The 22,154-nt window shown below is 44.7% G+C and overlaps 1 protein-coding gene across 3 annotated transcripts in view; it reads left to right on the top strand.

Annotated features, from left to right (window-relative positions):
• Positions 1–22,154, top strand: part of MYO19 (myosin XIX) — a 411,745-nt gene that overhangs the window by 24,176 nt on the left and 365,415 nt on the right. For all 3 annotated transcript variants that reach the window (XM_069756629.1, XM_069756628.1, XM_069756627.1), the window contains exon 3: positions 15,268–15,416. In XM_069756629.1, coding sequence (XP_069612730.1) covers positions 15,384–15,416 — 33 coding nt within the window. In that variant the 5' untranslated portion in view covers positions 15,268–15,383. The remainder of the gene's footprint in view (positions 1–15,267; positions 15,417–22,154) is intronic.

Raw genomic sequence — 22,154 nt, 5'->3', positions numbered from 1 at the left:
CTTTCTGACCTCGGATGGGATACTACGTCCGAGGCCAGATACCCTGCTTTGATATGGGCTTCGGCGGTGAGCCCGTGAAGCGATGGCCGGAGAACCACCATTGTGCAGAGAGACTACTGTACACAAGATGAGGTGCAAACAAAAAAGGGTAAATTTTATTGGAAGGCAAGGAATGAAGTGGATCAGGAAGGTGCAAACAGGGGTATGCAATGGCAAAAGATAATTTACAAGAGTTGTATTCTTTAGCTGGGCCGTCAAATAGTACGGTGCTCCAACTATGACAGACTCCATATACGTCACACAAGCAAATGCAAACAATAAACAAAGAATGATGCTACTCGTACGTATAGCCTCCCTGGCCTCTACTAAGCAGGCCACACCGCTGCTATGTTCTGTCTATTGAAGCCTTCACTAGGCCCTGACATGTGCACAAAACAGGAACAAACTCACGGTGATGTTGGGGACTCAAATCTAGTCCCGGGGGGCCCCAGCAGTCTAGTACGGTGGTGTGCACGGCTCTCTGCTCCGTGAAATGTGGTCTTCTCCTTACTTATGGGTCCTGGAGGTGCTCCTGGAAACTGTAAATCCCTTTCTCGGTATCTTCGTGACCTCTAAAACGAGCACAGGACAGCCACCTTTGCTACACCCGAAGAATATGTCCAATTTCACAAGTCCACTCTGTCCCAGACTGTGAGTCCTCTTCCTCAGCTACAAGCACAGACGTTCTCTGCAGCAACTACAGCTCACACACTCCCAAGGCTCAACCCCTCCCCTTAGCACAGGGCAGTTCATTTTACACAGTCTATTGCAGGGGGGAGCAGAACATTCCATCACACCAGACAAGGGGGTGCTGTCTCTTAAAGTGGCAGCATGTTCCTACTGTCCATAACAGCACCACTCCTACACCCGCATCAAAGCCGGGACATGTCAGCTGTTTTGAACAGCTGACATGTGCCCACAATAGCAGTGGGTGGAATCGCGATTCACTCGCCGCTATTAACTAGTTAAACGCCAATGTCAAACGCTGACAGCGGCATTTAACCCCTTTCTGCAATTAGACGTACTATCCTGTCCATGTGACCCGGGCCCTATTTCCCATGGACAGAATAGTATGTCATAGGCGATCGGCCGCTCTCACGGGGGGAGTGCGGCCGATCACCGCCGGGTGTCAGCTGATTATTACAGCTGACATCCTACACTATCTGTCAGGAACGGTCATGGACTGCTCCCGACACATTAACCCCCAGAATACTGCGATTAAACATGATCGCAGCGTTCTGGCGGCATAGGGAAGCATCGCGCAGGGAGGGGGCACCCTGCGTTCTTCCCTGAGACCCTCGGAACAACACGATGTCATCGCGTTGTTCAGAGGGTCTCCTACTTCCTCCTCCCTGCAGGCCCCAGATCCAAAATGGCCACGTGGCTCCTTCCGTATCCTGCAAGAAGGTTGTTTGCAAGCGGCTGCTCAGAGCAGGCGTCGGCAAGCCTGGAGCACTGCCTGTCAGATTGCTGATCTGACACAGTGCTTTGCCAAGTGTCAGATCAGCGATCTGACAATATATAGTGATGTCCCACCCTAGGACAAAGTAAAAAAATATATATATTTACATGTGTAAAAAAAAAATAAAAAGTCCTAAATAATGAAAAAAATATATACGGTATATATATTGTTCCAATAAATACATTTCTTTGTCTAAATAAAAAAAATAATAAAAGTACACATTTAGTATCGCTGTGTCCGTAACGACCCGACCTATAAAACTGTCCCACTAGTTAACCCCTTCAGTGATCACCGTAAAAAAAGAGGCAAAAAAAACCCGCTTTATTATCATACCGCTGAACAAAAGGTGGAATAACACGCGATCAAAAAGACGGATATAAATAAACATGGTACCGCTGAAAACATCATCTTGTCCTGCAAAAAACGAGCCACCATACAGCATTATCAGCAAAAAAATAAAAGATAAAAAGGAATTATTTTTTATAGAAAATAGATTTTATCGTTTAAAAGCGCCAAAACACAAAAAATAATATAAATGAAGTATCGCTGTAAACGTACTGACCCGAAGAATAAAACTGCTTTATCAATTTTATCAAACGTGGAATGGTATAAACGCTCCCCCAAAAGAAATTCATGAATTGCTGGCTTTTGTTCATTCTGCCTCACAAAAACCAGAATAAAAAGCGATCAAAAAATGTCACGTGCCCAAAATAGGTACCAATAAAAACGTCAACTCGTCCCAAAAAAACAAGACCTCACATGACTTTGTGGACCAATATATGGAAAAATTATAGCTCTCAAAATGTGGAGACGCAAAAACTATTTTTTGCAATAAAAAGCGTCATTTAGTGTGTGACGGGTGCCAATCATAAAAATCCGTTAAAAATCCCGCTATAAAAGTAAATCAAACCCCCCCCTTCATAACCTCCTTAGTTAGGGAAATATAATAAAATTTAAAAAATCTATTTATTTCCATTCTCCCATTTGGGTTAGATTTGGGGCTAAAGTTAGGGTTAGGGTTGGGGCTAAAGTTAGGGTTGAGGCTTGGATTACATTTACGGTTGGGATTACGGTTAGGGGTGTGGTTAGGGTTATTGTTGGGATTAGGGTTAAGGGTGTGTCAGGGTTAGGGGTGTGGTTAGTGTTATGGTTGGGATTAGGGGTGTGGTTGGGATTAAGGTTAGGGGCATGTTCGGGTTAGGGGTGTGGTTAGGGTTGGGATTAGGGTTAGGTGTGTGTTTGGGTTAGGGTTTCAGTTAGAATTGGGGTTTTATCACTGTTTAGGCACATCAGGGGCTCTCCAAACACGACCTGGTGTCTTAAATCACAGAGTTATGTCACAAAATGCTTAAGTAACATTTTCCACATGTCTACTTTACATCAGCACAATTTTGGAACCAAAATTTTTTTTTGTTAGGGAGTTATAAGGGTTAAAAGTTGACCAGCAATTTCTCATTTTTACACCATTTTTTTTAGGGACTACATCACATTTGAAGTCACTTTGAGGGGTCTATATGTTAGAAAATACCCAAGTGTGACACCAGTCTAAAAACTGCTCATGTCAAGGTACTCAAAACCACATTCAAGAAGTTTATTAACCCTTCAGGTGTTTCACAGGAATTTTTGGAATGTTTAAAAAAAAAACGAAAAAGTGAACATTTCACTTTTTTTCACCAAAAATTTAATTCAGCTCAAATTTGTTTTATTTTACCTAGGGTAACAGAAGAAACTGGACCCCAAAAGTTGTTGTGCAATTTGTCCTGAGTGTTCTGATACCCCATATGTGGGGGTAAGCCACTGTTTGGGCGCATGGCAGAGATCGGAAGGGAAGGCGCGCCGTTTGGATTGCAGACTTAGATGAATTGGTCTGCAGGTGTCACGTTATTATTATTACCGTATATACTCGAGTATAAGCCGACCTGAGTATAAGCCGACCTGAGTATAAGCCGACCCCCTAATTTTGCCACAAAAAACTGGGAAAACTCATTGACTCGAGTATAAGCCTAGGGTGGAAATGCAGCATTTACCGGTGAATTTCAAAAATAAAAATAGATCATTCTTGCCCCATAGCTGTGCCATATAGTGCACTGCACCGTTCATATTTCCCCATAGCTGTGCCATATACGGTGCTCTGCACCGTTCATTATTGCCCCATAACTGTGCCATATAGTGCTCTGCACCGTTCATTATTGCCCCATAGCTGTGCCATATAGTGCTCTGCACCGTTCATATTGCCCCATAGCTGTGCCATATAGTGCTCTGCACCGTTCATATTTCCCCATAGCTGTGCCATATAGTGCTCTGCACCGTTCATATTGCCCCATAGCTCTGCCATATTGTGCTCTGCACCGTTCATATTGCCCCATAGCTCTGCCATATAGTGCTCTGCGCCGTTCATATTTCCCCATAGCTGTGCCATATAGTGCTCTGCACCGTTCATATTTCCCCATAGCTGTGCCCCATATAGTGCTCTGCACCGTTCATTATTGCCCCATAGCTGTGCCATATAGTGCTCTGCACCGTTCATTATTGCCCCATAGCTGTGCCATATAGTGCTCTGCACCGTTCATTATTGCCCCATAGCTGTGCCATATAGTGCTCTGCACAGTTCATATTTTCCCATAGCTGTGCCATATAGTGCTCTGCACCGTTCATATTGCCCCATAGCTGTGCCATATAGTGCTCTGCACCGTTCATATTTCCCCATAGCTGTGCCATATAGTGCTCTGCACCGTTCATATTTCCCCATAGCTGTGCCACATATAGTGCTCTGCACCGTTCATATTTCCCCATAGCTGTGCCATATAGTGCTCTGCACCGTTCATATTTCCCCATAGATGCTCCACATATATCTGTGTCATATATAACGCTGCTGCAATAAAAAAAAAAAAAAATGCCATACTCACCTTTCTTGCTTGCAGCTCCCAGCGTCCGGTCCCGGCGTCTCTCCGCTCTGACTGATCAGGCAGAGGGCGCCGCACACACTATATGCGTCATCGCGCCCTCTGACCTGCAAAGTCAGAGCGGAGAGGCGCCGGGGAGATGGAGCGGCGCCCGGCGGCTGGAACGGGGACAGGTAAATATGCGATACTTACCTGGTCCCGGCGTCCGGCTCCTTCTCCCGGACAGCTGTCTTCGGTGCCGCAGCTTCTTTCTCTATCAGCGGTCACCGTTACCGCTGATTAGAGAAATGAATATGTGGCTCCACCCCTATGGGAGGTGGAGCCGCTTATTCATTTCTCTAATAAGCGGTCCCACGTGACCGCTGAACAGTGGAAGAACTGCAGCACCGAAGATCGTGGGACAGGCGGGGAGCAGCAGGATCGCTGGAAGCAGGTAAGTATGCCTCAGCGCCCTCACCCCCTCACCTGCCGACCCTGCCACCCACCTTGACTCGAGTATAAGCCGAGAGGGGCACTTTCAGCCCAAAAATTTGGGCTGAAAATCTCGGCTTATACTCGAGTATATACGGTATTTATTTATATAGCACCATTAATTCCATGGTGCTGTACATGAGAAGGGGTTACATCAAAATACAAATATCACTTACAGTAAACAAACTAACAATGACAGACTGCTACAGAGGGAAGAGGACCCTGCCCTTGCAGGCTTACATTCTACAGGATTATGGGGAAGGAGACAGTAGGTCGAGGGTAGCAGTAGCTCCAATGGTGTTGAGGTGGCCGTGTGGTCTTTACAGGCTGTAAGCTTCCTTGAAGAGGTGGGTTTTCAGGTCACGTTGCATTTGCAGAGCACCTGATGTACCTAAACAAAAGAAAACCCCCCGCAAGTGACGCCATATTTGAAACTAGACCCCCCAAGGAACTTATCTAGATGTGTTGTGAGAACTTTGAACCCCCCAAGTGTTTCACTACAGTTTATAACACAGAGCCGTGAAAATAAAAAAATTTTTCCACAAAAATTATTTTTTAGCCCCCGGTTTTGTATTTTCCCAAGGGTAACAGGAGAATTTGGACCCCAAAGGTTGTTGTCCAATTTGTTCTGAGTACGCTGATACCCCATATGTTGGGGTAAACCCGTTTGAGCGCACGGGAGACATTGCCTTGGAGACTGACAACCACTGCTATACATGCAGAACATGCGCAGTGCTTAGGGGGGCTTTTATATCCAGCTTGTGATCACTATTTTGAATATGATCATTATCAGTGTGCTTGCTTGGTTAGACTGCAGTGGTGATCCGTCTACTAGGCAACAAACTGTAAACAAAAGTGTTACATATCTCAAGAATGTCCTCAAATTTTAAGCAGCAATTTGGGAGAGTACTTGTTTTTATAAGCATGGTCTTACAATCCATTAAGAAGGCTGTTTATTGCTGTACAAAAGATAACAAATGTAACGCCTTCGTTAACGTCAATCTTTAACCAATTTTTTGCCCCCCTCATCTAGGCATAGCATAATTAGGGGCAGAGACTCAGATTCCATCGATGTATCACTTACTGGTCTGCTTGCTGTAGTTTTGTTAAAATCACTGTTATATCAGCAGTAGATTACCACTAGAGCATAAACCTGCTGCTTTGTAGTCCTCCATATTCATGAGCTCTATATAACCACCCCCACACCACTGATTTTACATTGTGAATAGTGAGAAAGCTGTCAATCAATGGTGAGGGCGGGGTTATACAGAGCTCAGCATTCAGAGAACAGCTAGATCTGCAGCTGATACATTTTTTTATTAAATAACTGCAGCAAGCAGTCCAGTAAGTGATAGATCGATGGCATCAGGATCTCTGCCCCTATTTCATGCTGCTCTAAGTTGGGGTAGCAAAAGCTTGGTGACAGATTCTCTTAATACAACTCCTCTGGTTGAGGAAATAAAGAATTACCCTCATGTTGTCATTTTATTTTGAAATGTTTATTTGGAAACCATGCAGACTATACCTCCCATATAGTGTTTATGTTCTTAGAAAATTTACTTTTCTCAGTCCCCCATGACAGCACCACAGAGAGAGAGAGGGGATCTGCCCTTCAGGGACAGGAAACCTACAGGATAAAAAGGGCGGTACCTCTCTCCTGCATCAGTTTTGGTTTCCTGTCCCTGACTGGGAACCTGCTAGAATGGTACCTGATGTTCCGAAGCTTTAACCGAGGATCCGGAGCTGGCCAGTCCGAGTTCTGACAGCGGGGATGCCCCTGTCACGGCTGGTGCGGTGTCCGAAGCCGCCACTGCTGGGACCGAGGGGTCTGGAGCATGACCGGGGGGCAGCCGCCACTCCGGATAGGAGATAGGGGCTCCCGGGATCGGACGCGCATGAGGAGTTCCAAGATGGATGCCGACACCGGAAATGGTAATAAACTTCCGGTTCGGGGCGGGCGCGTGCGCATTGAGTGCATAAGGTGCACCAAGATGGCCGCCGCCCTGGATCTATACATAGCATTTCCGGGTCCTTTGGCGTGCGCATGCACAGAAAGGGAAAAGGAAGAAAAAAAAATTAGAGATTGCGCTTCCCCAGCGACACAGCCACAGGGGGAGGGGCTAATAGGCACAAAATTTAAAACGCAGTAGGTTAAGGAGCTCCTTGCTGCATGCCATCCAAAGGAGATACCATGGAAGACAGCGACCAGCAGCTCAAACCTCCGCTGCAGCAGCAACAGTGCCACCACCAACATGCAAAACCGGATATAAAGAAAAAGCAAACTCCTGATGGCACCCAGAGTCCTAGGTCCAGCAGCCATTCCACGCAGCGCAGCAAAAGCTCCAGTTTGGTTAACCAGCTACCAACTACGGACCCTACTCTACAGGAACCTACCCCTCCTCCAGAACCGGTACCTGTGGTTGCGTCAGATTGGTGAGTGATCTTCGTGAAAGTTCACTATTTGGGGTCCCCTCTTCTCCATTTATCTTAGGCAAGGAAAAAAAACGGAAAAACAAAACACAGAACCTGCCCCTTGTGTGAAAAAATTCTACCGCAATCCTGGGATAAGAAGCTGTGGACGAGTCCTTTATGAGGAAACCCCAAATTTTGCCTCTGAGTTACGATCCGTAATTAAGTCAGAGGTAGAAACTGTGTTTAATTCCCTTTAAGGAGGAGGAAAAGTTAAAAGGAAGGAACGTATTGCTTACTCTCACTCTGATTCCTGCAACTCCCGAGAGTAGAGACTCCGATACAAGGGACTCCTGCTTCTCCTCTTCGGATAACAAGAGTGGAGGTCGTCATTGCTTCCCCCTAGATGAAGTTGACGCAGTTGTAAAGGCAGTAAGATCGACTATGGGGGTGTTGGACCCTCATCCTGACCAATCGGTCCAAGATATAATGTTTGGGGGACTAGGTCAAAAAAAGCGTAAAGTTTTTCCTCTTAATGAGAACATCCAAGCCTTAATTAAAAAGGAGTGGGAAAAACCAGAGAGAGAGAACTCATTGGTCCCCTCTCTAAAAAGAAAATATCCCTTTGAAGAGGAGGCTTCTACTTCATGGGATAAAGCCCCTAAACTCGACGTTGCGGTAGCTAAAGCCTCTAAAAAATTCGCACTACCCTTTGAGGACATGGGAACTCTGAAAGATCCTCTTGATTAAAAGAGCAGATACCTTCCTTAAAGGGGCCTGGGAATCGGCAGGGGGATGTTTAAGACCAGCCATAGCAGCCGCTTGCACGTTGTGACCCCTAATGATTTGGGTTGACAGCTTAGAAAAACAGCTGAGGGATGGAGTGCCTAGGAATAAAGTATTTCCTTATGATAAGAGGTGCGGCAGCTTTTTTGGCAGATTAATCTGCCGACTCAATTAAACTGGCATCTAAATCTGCAGCCCTTTTGAATGCGGCCCAGAGGACATTATGGCTAAAGAGTTGGCCAGGTGACCTACAAACTAAACAAAAGCTTTGCTCAATCCCATGTGAGGTCAAGTTTCTATTTGGAGAGACCCTGGATGATATCTTGCAGAAAGCAGGTGACAAGAAAAAAGGGTTCCCTAACCTGGCCCCACCATTCACTAAACAGCCCTTTCGGAATAGGAAATTTTTTAGAAGACCACCGAGGGAGCAGAGCAGATGGGATGAAGAGAAAAGAAGGGACAAGGGTGTTGTGATAGGCAATTCAGTAACACAATGTACATAGCGATCAGAGCACATACAGTGATCTGACAATAACCCAAAATAATAGAACGAGCTCTGAGACGTGGAAACTCTGCAGACCGCAATTCCTGATCCTCTCCAAACACAACTAGAGGCAGCTGTGGATTGCGCCTAACTCTGCCTATGCAACTCGGCACAGCCTGAGAAACTAACTAGCCTGAAGATAGAAAAATAAGCCTACCTTGCCTCAGAGAAATACCCCAAAGGAAAAGGCAGCCCCCCACATATAATGACTGTGAGTTAGATGAAAAGACAAACGTAGGGATGAAATAGATTCAGCAAAGTGAGGCCCGATATTCTAGACAGAACGAGGATAGGAAAGATAACTTTGCGGTCTACACAAAACCCTAAAGAAAACCACGCAAAGGGGGCAAAAAGACCCTCCGTACCGAACTAACGGCACGGAGGTACACCCCTTGCGTCCCAGAGCTTCCAGCAAAACAAATAGACAAGCTGGACAGAAAAAATAGCAACAAATAGCAAAGAAGCACTTAGCTATGCAGAGCAGCAGGCCACAGGAATGATCCAGAGATACACAAGTCCAACACTGGAACATTGACAGGAAGCATGGATCAAAGCATTAGGTGGAGTTAAGTAGAGAAGCAGCTAATGAGCTCACCAGATCACCTGAGGGAGGAAACTCAGAAGCTGCAGTACCACTTTCCTCCACAAACGGAAGCTCACAGAGAGAATCAGCCGAAGTACCACTTGTGACCACAGGAGTGAACTCTGCCACAGAATTCACAACACAAGGGGTTCCTTTTTGGTAATGCCTCATGGATAGAACCCCTCCCCCCCACCCCCCCCCCCCAAGTGACAACTCCCCCAGGGTGGGAGGGAGATTATCTCAGTTCCTCCCGGCCTGGGAGAAAATTTCAACCAGCCCTTGAATACTAAACTTAATAAGATTGGGGCTTCGAATAGACTTTCTCTCCCTACCTCCCCAAAACTACTTGGTAACTCCGCTGAGGTCCTCTCCTCAACAACAAGAATCCCTAGAGCTGGAAATTATAAAACTGATAGACAAAGCTGTCATCCAGGAAGTCCCCCCTCTGGAGAGAGGGAAGGGATTTTACTCCCCATTATTTCTAGTTCCCAAGCCAGACGGGTCCTTCCGGACAATAATAAACTTACGAAAGCTAAACACTTATGTAAGAAACCAGAGATTCAAAATGGAGTCAATAAAGTCAACGATCAAAAACCTGTTTCCAAACTGTTTTATGATAGTACTGGATCTCAGCGACGATCATTACCCCGTCCCCATTCACAAGAACTCTCAGAAATTCCTCAGACTAGCAGTGGTCATGAAAGGAGAGATAAGGGAATACCAATACAGAGCTCTTCCCTTTGGCATATCAATTGCACCCCGCATATTTACCAAACTGATAGCGGAAATGATGGCCCATCTGAGAGAGAGAGACATTCTGATAGTCCCATATTTGGACGACTTTCTGATTGTGAGCAACAATGCGACAGAGTGATAGATACTCTAAAAAACTTATGCTGGCTTGTAAACTTTCAAAAATCAAAACTAGAACCAACCAAGGTTCAGGAATTTTTGGGTCTCACCTTGGACTCTATTTCTCAAGAATGCCGCCTCCCAGTCCAGAAAAGACAAAGATGGTAAATCTAGTGTCAGAAGCTCGCTCAAACCCTTCCATGACTCTGAGAAAGGCGATGTCATTACTGGGGTCCCTCTCTGCTTGCCTTCCAGCAGTTCAGTGGGCACAACTCCACACGAGACACCTCCAGTGGGACATTCTGAGAAACCTGGTTATACTAAGGGGACGTTTAGAAAGTCACATGACTAAGTTTAGCTACTATTCATTCCCTAGCTTGGTGGATGGATCCCAACAACCTGTCAAAAGGGATTCCCTGGGTGATAGAGGTATCTCGGATAGTTACCACAAATGCAAGTCCCACAGGGTGGGGAGCTTACCTGGACAACAGGGTCACTCGGGGTATGGACAGATCAGGAACTCGAGGCTTCCTCAAACCAAGAAGAACTGTGGGCAGTGAGTCGTGCATTACTGTTTTTCCTACACAAATTACAAGGGCATCATGTCTGAGTATTTTCGGACAACCGAGTAGTGGTAGCCTACCTAAACCACAAGGGGGGTACCAGATCTCAAGCACTAATGAAAACCACCTCCGAAATTTTCAGCTTAGTAGAGAACAACTTCCTATCCCTTTCTGCCCTACATATAAGAGGAGTAGAGAACCAGAAAGTGGACTTCCTGAGCCCAATTAAAAGAAGGAGAATGGACTCTAAATCAGTATATCTTCGACAAAATCACAGATCTGTGGGGAATCCCTGTAATAGACCTCTTTGCCAATATGCACAATAGAAAAGTGAAAAGCTTTTGTTCCCTAGACCCCAGGGGGAACCCTCAGGCCGTAGATGCATTCATGATTCCTTGGACACAGTCTTGCGTATGCCTTTCCTCCAACTATCCTTGTCACAGCAGTTCTGTGAAAAGTCAGGGAGGACAGGTCCAGGCTCATCCTAATAGCCCCCTTCTGGCCCAAGAGGACCTGGTTCTCCTGGCTGAGGATACTATCGGTCACCGATCCCTGGGTTCTTCCTGATCTTCCGGACCTCCTGTCACAGGGACCCTCAGTCGGAGAATCTCCGCCTAACAGCGTGGAATTTGAAAGGTCACTATTGAAGGAAAGACGGTCTTCGGACAAGTAAGTCTCTACACTAATGAAAAGTAGAAAGTCTGTGAGCACAAAAATCTATGGCAAAACCTGGAAAAAAATTTTGTCCACCTCCGGGGTAAGATTACAAGATGGGGTCCCAGTTGCTGAAATATTAGTATTTCTACAAAAGGGTTTAGATCTAGGCCTTTCAGTGAGTACCTTTAAAAGTACAGATAGCAGCCCTAGGAGCATTGTACTGTGAAAACATAGCAGCCAACCCTTGGGTAACACGGTTTGTCAGAGCAGCCGCAAGGTCTAGATCAGTAACTATACAGAGGTTACCAGCCTGGGATTTGAATCTAGTCTTGTCAGCTTTAACAGAATCTCCGTTTGAGCCTATAGAATCAATACCCCTTAAAATTCTATCACTTAAAACTGCCCTCCTGATAGCCCTAACATCGGCCCGCAGAACAAGTGATCTCCAAGATGATAAGGTTATACTAAAAACAGACCCTGCCTATCTACCCAAAGTATTGTCCAGATTCCATAGGTCTCAGGAAATAATCCTTCCTTCCTTCTGTCCAGATGCTAGAAATAAGAAAGAAAAGTTCCACACATTAGATGTGAAAAGGTGTTTAGTTCAGTATGTAAAATCCACCCAAAAGCATAGGAAGGAAGGGTCTCGCTTTATCTGCTTCCAGGGACCCAGGAAAGGATTCAGAGCCTCTAAAGGCACTATAGCATGTTGGATAACGGACACGATAGCCTTGGCGTACTCATCCACCGGGAACGCCGTTCCGGAGGGACTGAAGGCCCACTCTACAAGGGCTATGGCGACCTCCTGGGCCGAAAGGTCGGAGGTACCATTAGATCAAATCTGTAAGGCGGTCACTTGGTCATCACCTTCAACCTTTTTTAGACACTACCACTTAGACCTAGCCTCTTCATCTGACTTAATCTTCTGAAGAAGGGTCCTACAGGCTGTGGTCCCTCCCTAAGCAATAATCTCTGAAATTCTCACTGTGGTGCTGTCATGGGGGACTGAGAAAAGCATAGTTACTTACCGATAATGGTATTTCTCAGAGCTCATGACAGCACCCAATTATTCCCCCCTCATCACGTGTGCGGTGAGCACATTCTTTTGTATGAAGTGTATTTTTTCTGTATAGACACGGTGTTCACCTGTTAAGCAATGTGATAAAATTGTATATTTTTTGTTGTGACTAACCTGGAGGACCTCCGTTGCTCTGTAAACAAAACTAATCAAGGAAATGATGAGAAATCCAGCTCAACGAGGTAGTGAGCTGGATTTTAATCCATGTTGTTGCTGATGTTTTATCCTCCACTGAATATGATTTGAAGTGAATAAAGGAAGATTTTTTTTCACTACCTCGTTGAGCTGGATTTCTCATCATTTCCTTGGTTCTTCTACCGCCGACACAGCGGTTCCGTGCTCCGAGTTCCACGGGATGTCGACTATGGTGAGCTGGACTTTGTTTCACTTTAAACAAAACTGATGCAGGGGAGAGGAACCGCCATTTTTATCCTGTAGATTTCCTGTCCCTGAAGGGCGGATCCCCTCTCTCTCTCTGTGGTGCTGTCATGGGCTCTAAGAAAACCGTTATCGGTAAGTAACTATGCTTTTTGTTCCCATGATAAGTTTTTTCACTGAACACTTTAACAACTTATCAATCAATCCAACGCTTCATACTGTCCTGATTTGCCTCACTACATAGGCTCATGCAGACGACCTTAAAGGGAACCTGTCACCAGGAATAACTGTTACCCTGCAGATATGGGGGTAATCTGCAGGTTAATAGTATTATTATGCTGCCCGGCACCTGTATACAGCCAAATGCAGCCAAATGTTCTTTATTCCTCCCGCCAGCATTCAGTATTCAGTCACAGGGGCGGGGGTAACAGCGCCCTGAGTGACACTGGCTGTACCTTGTGGCAGCCTATCAGTCCTGGTTACAGGTACCCTTTTACTTCAATCCAAATGCAATCCAAGACCACATCATTCACAATCTGACAAATGTTAGTCTATGGGGCTGTGCACACATGCGCTTCTTTTCTTTGGACTGAGTCTGTTCATATTGCAGCATGCATTATTTACATCTGATATTCAGATTGCACTCAGCTATGCAAGTCAGTGACTGTGGAAAAAAATTGGGCTGCTCTCTGATGATTGACACGGACTGACGGAATGGACATGAAGAATTTTTTTCTATTTTCATCTCATCCGAAAAAATCTGATAAGTGTGAGTAGCATAATCGGCACTATTCTCTTGGATGAGAGAAAATACGATGCTGTAACATTAGCATACAGATGTATACAACCTTTTTGTCACAAATCAGGGGGTGATCTTTGGCCAGCACACGGCTATCACATGTGCAGGGGGGCTAATCTTAGTTATCTCACCACTGCTACAATGTGATAAAAACACAAACAAGGCTATTGACCTATCAATTTACCTCAGGGGCTTATTTTAGTTATCCCACTGCTGCTACAATATCACGAACTGCAGGGATTTATGTATATCCCGTTTTACAGTTCCGCTGCAGAACTTGCAGCTCTCCGGCGCCTCCTTTACCCTCAGATCAGTCAGAGAACTACACCTAGGATAATTAGTCGCTGGACGGGCTGCTTCACTGTGGACTGGCTAGTAGGCACGCTGCAGCGAGGGAATTATAAATGCTCAGTCCGCAGCCAGACAAAAGCTTATAAAACCCTGTTCCGTCACTGCCAGCTGTACCCACCTGGCCCAGAACACACTTCGTTGCCACCAGCTCATATTTCTCCACAGAGGGGTTCGAGCCAACCCAAATTAGTAGTGTTATTAACTTCAGGCACTTAGGGTACGTTTTAGAGCAAGGAAAACTAAGCTAACAAAGCTAGTAAATATTATAACTTTTACTCCGAAAAGGTTGGCAGTGTTTACAAAAGGTATATAAAGATTTTACACTATGAGAGAATTTAAATATGTACAAGCAATAATATAAAAAAGGGATTAAAGAAGAATAACACTCACATTCTGCTTAGATCATTTCAGGCCAACCATGCTGGTGGGAGGAGCCAGATATCCCAATTCATCAGGGAGTCTTGGTGCAGTGAGGTCCCAGGCAGAAATGAAGGCTGGGTTGAGTGGCAGTAACTGATACTTGTAGGCTGTGACATCACTAAAGGGGTTGAGTTACCTGCACCCTTCCCTTGCTGCCCGGGTGCACATTTTGGTATGAAAATTTATAATTATCATACCTTGCCTGGAGAACTTAGCAGAGTAACAGCACACACATCACTCATCTTATACTGAATTTAGCTTTCAAATGAGTCTGAACTCGGACTAGCTAGTTCACACGGTTCAGGAGCAGTCCATTTCTCAGGTTCTGTTGGAGCTAAAGTTTAGCGACCGGTGCCGCAGTGAAGCTCTATTATAACGCACTTTCCGAATATGTGTCTGGCATATTCCTGTCATACACTGGCGGCGCATTATGTCTTATTTAATATCTCCCCCTTTTCAGCAAGCACATGGGTTTAGACAAAAGAAACTTGAACACACTCCTGGGTAATTATCATTCCGATGGCAGAGGGGGAAAGAGCAGAGAGGAGTTTCAAGATACACAGGGATTGTGCCTAGGTCAGCGAAGGCAGTGGGAAGGGGTAGAGGGGTCGGAGCCCACAGCGTGTGCGATAACGAGGGAAAATGAAAAATCATACTCTATTTCATACATTAACGTGACATTTCATGATAAAAATAATAGTAAGATGGCTGTATTACATCAGCATGGTGCTATATACAGAAAAAAATGTATCAATACCAGTTCACAGGGTTTTGAGAGACTAGCCTCCATCTGTGGTTAAAATAAAGGCCATCATCACAATCTGAGTACTTGGTGATGACCAGAATTGTCAGCCTCCCACCCCCTATACATGATTTGATACCCTTTAGCAGGGGCAAAGAGATTAATTTGTATTGCATGTGTTCTTTTCATGCCTTTTCAGCTCTTTAGATGAATTTTCTCTTTTATTACAGTTTTGAAATGTCTCCAATCAAGATATACAGCAGATGTTTTCTATACAAATGCTGGATGCACTGTGGTTGCAGTTAATCCTTTTCAGCCGGTTGATAAATTATATAGTGTTGAGATTATGAAAGAGTATCACACTGCAAGTCACCCTCAGGTAATGGGAAAATTCACTAAAGTGAACCTGACCTAGAAAAAATAAATAATTTTTACTCATTGAAAAATCTTTCTCATAGCTTCTGTTGGGAGACACAGAAACCATGAGATAGGCTGCTGCTACCTGGAGGTTAACACTTATTATTACATCATAAATGAAAATTGTCACTTCCTTATCAGACTACACGTCATCTACTAGCATTATGCCGCCTCGGTTTAGTGAGAAAGCAGTAGGAGAAGCAAGAAAAGTATTAAAGGGGTTTTCCCACGAACAAAAGTTCATTTTATTCACTAGATCTTGGAATGAAAATAAGGTCCACACTAGGAAGCGATTAAATAAAATGTTCCTGTGCTGAGATAATCTTATAAGTGTGCCCCTGCTGTATAGTGTGTAATGGCTGTGTCTGACCGTACAGGGGTATGGTCTGATCATACCACAGCTCTTGGGCATGGGGGGAAGCAAAAAAGTATACAGACATTACTGCAGGGGATCACAGCAGATTGTTTTTGTGATGGAAAATATTTAATTCTCTGTTTTTAAGCAATGTTTTACCTCACAGAAAGAATAATTTGTGATCCTCTTCTGTAATGTCTGTATTCTGTTTTATGTCCCTCCCTGCCCAGGAGCTGTGGTATGATCAGACCATGTCCCTGTATGGTCAGACACAGCCATTACACAGCACTCAGCAGCGGCACATTTATAAGATTATCTCAACACAGGAAGGCTTTATTTAACACATCCAATTGTGGAAATTATTATTATTCAAAGATCTAGTGATTAAAATTTACTTTTGTTCGTGGGAAAACCTCTTTAAAGCAAGTAACAGAAGCATAATTCAATTACACCACATCTGAAAAACAACATCAATATATGCCTGACCGGGCAACCAAGGGCAAGTGCTGTGTCCCCCAATAAAGGCTACGAGAAAGATGTTTTCCGATGAGTAAAAAAATCTTTATTTGTAGGTTGCCTCAGAAATCATGGGATGTCCAAAAGTTGTCTCTGGCATGGGAAAGAAACTTAGTTTTACTGTTGCCACATAAATGTTTCTGCTATGACAAGCACAGGGGTCTTCTGCAGATCCTCGGCTGTCATGCCATCCCTTTGGCTCCCCGCAACTATGTGACAGGCGCGGCGAGGATTCGCTAGTTTCTGAGCTATTGTAGAATTAACAATAGATATCACTCATGTAAAGTAAGCAGTAAGTAAAATATTTGCCATTGCACTATACCTATATTTCTCTGCTGTAGCTGTGCATCATGAATTGTGGTATGTGTTAAAGGGACCCACTGAGACTCTTTTGCCCGGGGCCCACAAAAACCTGGACCCATCCCTGTTCAAAACGGTTTCTTATAGTGGAGGATCTGAAAAACCTTTCTGGTAGAAGGCAGAGAGCTCTATCCTGTAATCTGAAGAGACTACCTCTCTGACACAGACGTCGTTGATCGCTTCCAGCCATGCTCTTTTGCTACTTCCAATAGGTGGCACTAGAGTTCTAGTTCTCTTCCTCTCTGAAAATACAATTTGCAGCCATGCTCTTTGGAAGGACAGGAGGTGGCCTCCCACTCAAGAAGAACTCCCGAGCGGGAGCAGCCTGTTATGCATTGGTTCCTCTGTTACCTCTGAAGCCACTCAGCGGATTTGTACCTGAATGCTGATCTCCTTCTTCTCTGGGAGGCCTTGAGTCTCTGACGACTGGCCTCACTTGGTGCTGAAAATTGGTGAAAGGGGCGAAACTTGAGTCTGCAAAACGTGTAGTTCACCCTGGCCTGATGGAAAAGAGTGCTTATACCTCCTGTAGCGTCAACAATAACCTTGAATAATATAGCCCCAAAAAGACGTGAGCCCTGAAAAGGCAAACTTTTTTGAGGCAAGAACGGCCCTCCATGCCTTTAGACATAAAATTCGGAGGATGGCCACACTATTGCTTGTGGCATGAGTCGAGCACTCTGCAGCATCCAAGGACGCAAAACACAAGTATCTGCAGGCCTGAGCAATCTGGTCAGATAACTCAGCCATCTTTACTCTTTGAGATCGAACGCATGTGCTTCACCCATGCGGTAACGGTCTTAGATAACCACATGTCAGAAAACCTGTGCACAAGACAAAGCCTGCCACTTTTAAAGGCAGATTTGGACATAGATTCCATACATCTAGCTATAAGATTACAAGGTGCTGCATCTTAGAGATGGGAAGGGTGGTAGTTGTACATATGCGGGACACAGGCGTATTCACCTCTGGTGGATATGACCAAGATGTTACCAGCTCCGCCTGTAAAGGATCCATCACCTGCATGCATCAACATTTTTGAAAACCTTTGTCTGGGTGTTCCCAAACTTTCTGTGACACACGCACAAACTGATTAGAAAATTATCTAGACACGCTTTTACCCCACTTGAGGGATCCTATGTTAGCGAGGGGAGGTGGATCCACCTTCTTCACCCCTAGAGATGAGTTCCCAGCTGAAACCAAACTCTCTGCCATCTCCCTTAACTTCCCCACCTGATAAGGGATCCAGAACAGACTCCAAGCTTAAACTAAGCTCTGACTCTTAAGGGGATTGTAACCCTTAAGATGGAGAGAGATAGAGCATGTGCCTTTCCTGTGGATTGGACAGTAACCTGGACAATGAACTGCATCAAAGTTACTTGGATCGCCTTCATGATCGGTCATGCTGGTGTGGGGTAGCTGGAGGGTCTGTCTCACTCATAGCGGGGGTCAGAGTCCTGGAGGCAGTAGAAATCCACAGTAACCGTTCCACAACTGTAACCAGAGTCTGGGAAACCCTGTTAATTTTGTACCTAATGAGCTAAGGCTTGAGCCCATGCAGAGGGTGGCACACTCTTTTCACCCAGTACATGGGTCTCCTGAGCAGACATCAGCAAGGGGGGGGGAAGGGGAGGTACAGGTGGCACAATAAGCAACAGATTGACCAGCGGAAAACTTGATGTGACGGGCAACACGCATAATAGGTAACCAGGGCGGGCTGAGCTGGTGGGTGTGCACCAGAGTATCAGCTCCTCAGACACAGCAGCCTACTTAGACAAAGCTCCCTTGATGAAGTCCGCAGAGAATACCAGCTGGTGGTGTCATTAGGTCCGTACGAGAAAAGTGGCAGCGCCTTAGTCCAGGATAGAGGAAAGAATGCCACCGCATGGTTGCAATACCCTCTCAGAATAAATATCAAAATATGGTGTGGGTGAAAGGGGCAGAGTGGGTGCAGCATCCACTTTCTGATTGGCTGATCTTCCACTAACCGACCGGCCTGCTGATGGAGCTAAAAGCCTGGAGGGCGGGCCTGCACAAACAAGAATCCACCCTCCCTCTCTAACAGCAGCAGCGAAGAGTGGCAGCATCCTCGTCCAACAGAGAATGTCCAGATGAAGCATCGGCTGCACTTCCCTGAACATGATGTGGCACTACACCCTGCCACACACAGTTGCCTGGATAAGTTGCTCAAAATGTGCTGCACATACAGTTGTGCTGAAAAGTTTACACGCCCCGGCAGAATTTTTGCTTTGATAACTCTAAATGACCCTAATCAAAAGTTCACATACCCCATTACTTAATACCATGTATTGCCCCCTCAAACATCAATGCCAGCTTGAAGTCTTTTGTGGTAGTTGTAGATAGGTTCTTTATTTTCTCAGATGGTAAAGCTGCCCACTCTAATTGGCAAAAAGCCTCAAGTTCCTGTAAATTCCTGGGCTGTCTAGCATGAACTGCGCTCTTGAGATCTCCCCAGAGTGGCTCAATGATATTGATGTCAGGAGACTTAGATGGCCACTCCAGAACCTTCACTTTGTTCTGCTGTAAGCAATGACCGGTCGACTTGGCCTTGTGTTTTGGATCGTTGTCATGTTGTAACGTCCAAGTACGTCCCATGTGCAGCGTCCAGGCTGATGAGTGCAAATTTGCCTCCAATATTTGCTGATAACGTGCTGCATTCATCTTTCCTTCATCTGTGACTAAGTTTCCTGTGCCTTTGTAGCTCACACATCCCCTAAACCTCAGCAATCCACCTCTGTGCTTTACAGTAGGAATGGTGTACCTTTCATCATAGGCCTTGTTGACCTCTCTCCAAATGTAATATTTATGGTTGTGGCCAAAAAGTTCAATTTTGGTCTCATTACTCCAAATTAACTTATTCTAGAAGTTTTGAGGCTTGTCTCTGTACTGTTTTGCGTATTGTAGGTGAGATACTTATGGCATTTGCACAGTAATGGCTTTCTTATGGCGACTAGACCATGCAGCCCATTTTTCTTCAAGTGCCTCTTTATTGTGCATCTTGAAACAGCCACACTGCTAGTTTTCAGAGTCATGTATTTCAGCTGACGTGGGTTTTTCTTTGCATCCCAAACAATTTTCCTGGCAGTTGTGGATGACCTTTTTGTTGGTCTACCTGACTGTGGTTTTGTTTTTACAGAGCCCCCGATTTTCCATTTGTTAATCACAGTTTGAACGCTACTGACTGGCATTATGAAATCCTTGGATATCTTTTTGTATCCCTTTCCTGTTTTATACAGTTCAACTACCTTTTCCCGTAGATCGGTTGACAATTCTTTTGCTTTCCCCATGACTCACAATCCAGAAATGTCAGTGGCTGGATGAAAGATGCAAGAGTCTCTCTGGATCCCAGAAACTCACTCAGCTTTTATGCACACACTGATTACAAGCAAACAGGTCACAAGTGAGGATGTTACCTTTAGTAGCCATTCAAACCCATTTGTGTCAACTTCTGTGGATGTTATCAGGCCAAAATCACCAGGGTATGTAAACTTTGGATCAGGGTCATTTGGATGTTTTGGGTTGTCATTATGATTTAAAAAGAGAATACATAGTAGTTTGATAATAAATGGCTTCACCCAACCACTAACCATGAGTGGAGAAAAAGTTTTGGTGTTATCATTCATATTCTCTGAGAAAAGGCCAAGAAAGCAAAAATTCTACTGGAGTATGTAAACTTTTGAGCACAACTGTATCTCCCTGCACTAAGCCCAGCTACAGCCCAAGTCATTACAGCTGGACCGCCGGCCCCAATTTCACCTCAAACCATGGCCCTCTCTTCCCTAACCTACGATTCGCAGCACCCATGACTGCTCAACAAGAGGGGGGGTATCTTGTTCCCCCTCTTTTCTTTTAGCTTTTTTTTTCCCTGAAAAAAGGTGGGGGAGAAAGGAAGAGATGGAGGAAGGACGTGATACCCCAAAGGGAACATACACCGTCCTGAAGACCTAGGGACTTCCATCTCCTTCTCCATGCAACACGTGGGATACTATGAGCTTGCGGCAGGAGACATTTGGACTTGTGGACCACCGCCCCAGTACCTGACCTCCGACTGCGTCAAGGTATAAGATCCATCCCCTTCAATGAGAGAGGATAGAGGTTGAACAGTACAGGCTATACTCTCCATCGCTATGCGTCGTGAAACAGAGTACACAATTACACCCTGTTACCCCTTAGATCAATCTGAAACATAAACAAAGAGCAGATTAACCCCTTAGTGACAGAGCCAATTTGGTACTTAATGACCGAGCCAATTTTTGCAATTCTGACCACTGTCACTTTATGAGGTTTTAACTCTGGAACGCTTCAACGGATCCCGCTGATTCTGAGATTGTTTTTTCGTGACATATTGTACTTCATGTCAGTGGTAACATTTTTTTGATATTACTTGCTTTTATTTATTAAAAAAACGGAAATATGGCGAAAATTTTGAAAATTTCGCAATTTTCAACATTTGAATTTTTATTCCCTTACATCAAAGAGATATGTCACACAAAATGGTCAATAAATAACATTTCCCATATGTCTACTTTACATCAGCACAATTTTGGAAAAAAAAAAAAATTATTATGGAGTTATAAGGGTTAAAATTTGACCAGCAATTTCTTATTTTTACAGCAAAATTTACAAAACCATTTTTTTTAGGGACCACCTCACATTTGAAGTCAGTTTGAGGGGTCTATGTAGCAGAAAATGCCCAAAATTGACACCATTCTAAAAACTGCACCCCTCAAGGTGCGCAAAACCACATTCAAGAAGTTTATTAACCCTTCAGTTGCTGCACAGGAACTGAAGCAATGTGGAAGGAAAAAATGAACATTTTACTTTTTTTCACAAATATTTTACTTCAGAACCAATTTTTTTTATTTTCACATGTGTAAAAAAAGAAAATGAACCACATAATTTGTTGTGCAATTTGTCCGGAGAATGCCGATACCCCATATGTGGGGAGGGACCACTGTTTGGGTGCACAGTAGAGCTCAGGAGGGAAGGAGCGCCATTTGGCTTTTTCAACATAGAATTCCCTGGAATTGAGATCGGACACCATGTCGCGTTTGGAGAGCCGCTGATGTGCCTAAACAGTGGAAACCCCCCACAAGTGACACCATTTTGGAAACTAGACCCCCTAAGGAACTTATCTAGGTGTGTGGTCAACAATTTGAACCCCCAAGTGCTTCACACAAGTTTATAACGTAGAGCCGAAAAAATTAAAAATAATTTTTTTTTCACAAAAATGATCTTTTCACCCCCAATTTTTTATTTTCCCAAGGGTAGCAAGACAAAATGGACCCCAAAAGTTGTTGTGCAATTTGTCCTGAGTATGTCGATACCCCGTATGTGGGGGTAAACCTCTGTTTGGGTGCACAGTAGAGCTCAGAAGGGAAGGAGCGCCATTTGACTTTTTCAACATAGAATTCTCTGGAATTGAGATCGGACACCATGTCGCGTTTG

The sequence above is a fragment of the Ranitomeya imitator genome, chromosome 3 (genome assembly GCF_032444005.1).
Source record: "Ranitomeya imitator isolate aRanImi1 chromosome 3, aRanImi1.pri, whole genome shotgun sequence".
NCBI lineage: Eukaryota > Metazoa > Chordata > Amphibia > Anura > Dendrobatidae > Ranitomeya > Ranitomeya imitator.
The sequence above is the reverse complement of the archived record's forward strand: the minus strand, read 5'-3'. Positions and strand labels throughout refer to the sequence as shown.